The sequence below is a fragment of the Stegastes partitus genome, unplaced genomic scaffold, assembly GCF_000690725.1.
Source record: "Stegastes partitus isolate 25-593 unplaced genomic scaffold, Stegastes_partitus-1.0.2 Scaffold1074, whole genome shotgun sequence".
Classification (NCBI taxonomy): Eukaryota; Metazoa; Chordata; class Actinopteri; family Pomacentridae; genus Stegastes; species Stegastes partitus.
The window spans coordinates 285,115-287,610 of record NW_007578805.1 but is presented as its reverse complement, the minus strand read 5'-3'; the positions used below and the strand labels follow the sequence as shown (position 1 = coordinate 287,610).

Sequence of the window (2,496 nt, the reverse complement as noted above, 5' to 3'; positions counted from 1 at the left end):
TTTGTGTCACTTTGTGCATCATTTTGGTGGTTTTTATCTTGTTTTCCATCTGGTTTTACTCTGCATGTATTGTTGCAGCACTCTGGCTGCTACAGAAATGGATCCTTGTGCATGACGTCTGCTGTGTCTGTGGTGCTGCAGGTGGTGGCCACGACCCTGATGCTGGAGAGGAGGCTTCCTCGCTGCCTCTGGCCTCGACTGGGCGTCTGTGGGCTGAACTACGGCCTGAAGGAACGCTGGTACCTCAGGTAAGAAACGCTGCAGAACCCGGAGCAGGAACCAGGAAAAATACAAGAAAACAACCTCACAGAGCAGAAATACACAGAATAAGGCCGAGACCAGGTCTGAAGCAGAAGTTTAATCCTCCTAGATAGTATTTTTCTGTTCTAATAGTGTTCTGCAAAATCCTAGTAATGTTTTTAGTGGTTTTAGGTTCTCTATTAGTTCTTACAATTAAAGGTGGCTCAATTATAGAAGTTCTAAGAATGCTTGTTGAGAACGTTGGACCTTTCTGTCTTTCTATTCATATAGTGATGTTTGATTTGACTCTGACGATGGATGTTAAAGAAATGTTTTGTTTTTTAGCTTAAAAATGACGTTTGTTTTACATAAACCATCGTGTCTGTTCCAGGAAGTTCACTGTGTAGTTTGTGGTCTCGGCTTTAATATGAATTAGAGTCAAGTCGTGTTCTTATAGATATATTTTGTCAGGTTTGATCTCTGATATGTGAACTACTGACGTACATCATGCTGGAATGAGCTTTGCTGCTTCTCTTCGATATGACGTGTAAAAACGTTGACCTGATTTGTGTGTTTTTGATCCTGTTTAGTTGAATTTGTTGAACTTCCTCTTTAGAAGCTGCGTCTGACGCTGAACCGACGATAACTTGTCGTGTTTCTTTCTGCAGGGTGGAGGACAGGAACGACCCGATGATGCAGAAGATGCGGCGCTACATCAAGGCCTTCTCCAAGGAGGACGACAAGGACGGAGCCGAGAAGTCGGACGCCGCCAAGGACGGCCCGAAGCTGCGACCCAAAGCCGGGGGACCGAACAACCGCAGGGCGCTGGCGGGCTGGGAGATGATCCGACACAGCGCCCTGGGCCCGGAGCTGGAGCAGGAGGAGCCGGAGGAGGACCAGGACATCAAATACGTGTAGACGGAAGGTTCTGACGGAGGACTGGTTCTGTGACGGACGGTGCAATTATTCGTGCAGTATTACGCCTTAGAGCAGAGTGTGTTATTTTTATAGCCGTGTAAAGAAGATGTAGCAGAAACGTCTATATATATATAAATAGATGAAATAAAGGGAACGTAGACGTGGTCTGTAGCTGTATGAACACTTTTATATGAGAATAAAACGTCTTGAAACCTGCTGGACGTCGTCTGTGAAACAGAAGGAATGTGGAGGTGGTTTCATCTGATCTACTTTAGCAGAAAATACAAACACTTAAAATGAAACCTGCGAAATTTGAGCTTCATTTATCAAATACTGTCTGAAATCAGCTTTTCTTCAGCAGGTTTTTCTCACAGCTGCTTGAACCAAAACATCTGAGGAGCTGTTCAAGATCAAATCCTGAAATGTTCTCTGTTGTTTCTCATCATGTCGTTGATCCAGAATCTATAATATTCCACAAAACTCTACTTGGATCAGACCAGCTGCTGATATTTAGGTTTTTACGCTACAATCAGATATAAAAGCTCAACTGAAGTAACTTTATTTCCATGTTGGTGACCAAATATTTCACATTAAAAGCTTCTGCGTGTTTAGTTTTGTGTTCTTGTGACCTGCAGCCACATGTGGTTCAGAAAACATCACCAGGTAGTCGTGAAGAAGCTCAAACGTTTCTCATATTTCAATTTTCCGACATGATAGATCCTGAATCAGCGACATGATGAGAAACAACAGAGAACATTTCAGGTTTTTATCTTTAACAGCTCCTCTGATGTTGTCGTTGAAACAGCCTAAAAAAAAACCTGCTGTTTATCTCAGAAAGTGTTTGACATGTGAAGCTAAACTTCCACAGATTACATTTTAAATATCTACATTTTACAAAAGTTTGGCTTGAATCAGAGCCGGTGGAGCAGAAGAGCTGGTCGAAGCTGGGCAGTGTTAGATGAAGCTACACGGAGCTGTAAGAAAGTAAAAAACATCTGGATTCCTCTCAGAGCCGAGCGAGGCGTCGACGAGGAGCTGACGCTGGATCAGACGTGCAGCTGACAGATGAAGTAGGACGAGGCGTGACAGGAGGCTCTGATCCAGTTCCTGTCTGCAGGCTGCTGGCTGCTCAGGATGCCACAGTCGCCCTCCTGAGGACGGTCCGCCCAGTAGCTGCACACAACAACAACAACAACAACAACAACAACAACAACAACAGTTAGTAAGAGAACCCACAATGTTCCTCCAGAATATTTAAAGTGATTGTTTTTGACCGTCAGGTGTGGTCTGGTGGGAGGAGACACCTTTAGTTCCTCATTCTGGTTCCGTTTGTTCTTG

The 2,496-nt window shown here is 44.2% G+C and overlaps 2 protein-coding genes across 2 annotated transcripts in view; one reads left to right on the top strand and one right to left on the bottom strand.

Annotated features, from left to right (window-relative positions):
- Positions 1-141: 141 nt before the first annotated feature.
- Positions 142-1,460, top strand: trpv6 (transient receptor potential cation channel, subfamily V, member 6; the record flags this gene model as incomplete). Its single annotated transcript, XM_008295772.1, has 2 exons — positions 142-248; positions 909-1,460. Coding segments are annotated over 2 exons (357 nt in total), but the record flags the coding sequence as incomplete, so codon positions are not given.
- si:dkey-26c10.5 (early activation antigen CD69) overlaps positions 1,326-2,496 on the bottom strand; it is a 14,410-nt gene continuing 13,239 nt past the window's right edge. Inside the window, exon 5 of the mRNA XM_008295770.1 lies at positions 1,326-2,331. Within this exon, the coding sequence (XP_008293992.1) occupies positions 2,205-2,331 (127 nt within the window). The 3' untranslated portion in view covers positions 1,326-2,204. The remainder of the gene's footprint in view (positions 2,332-2,496) is intronic.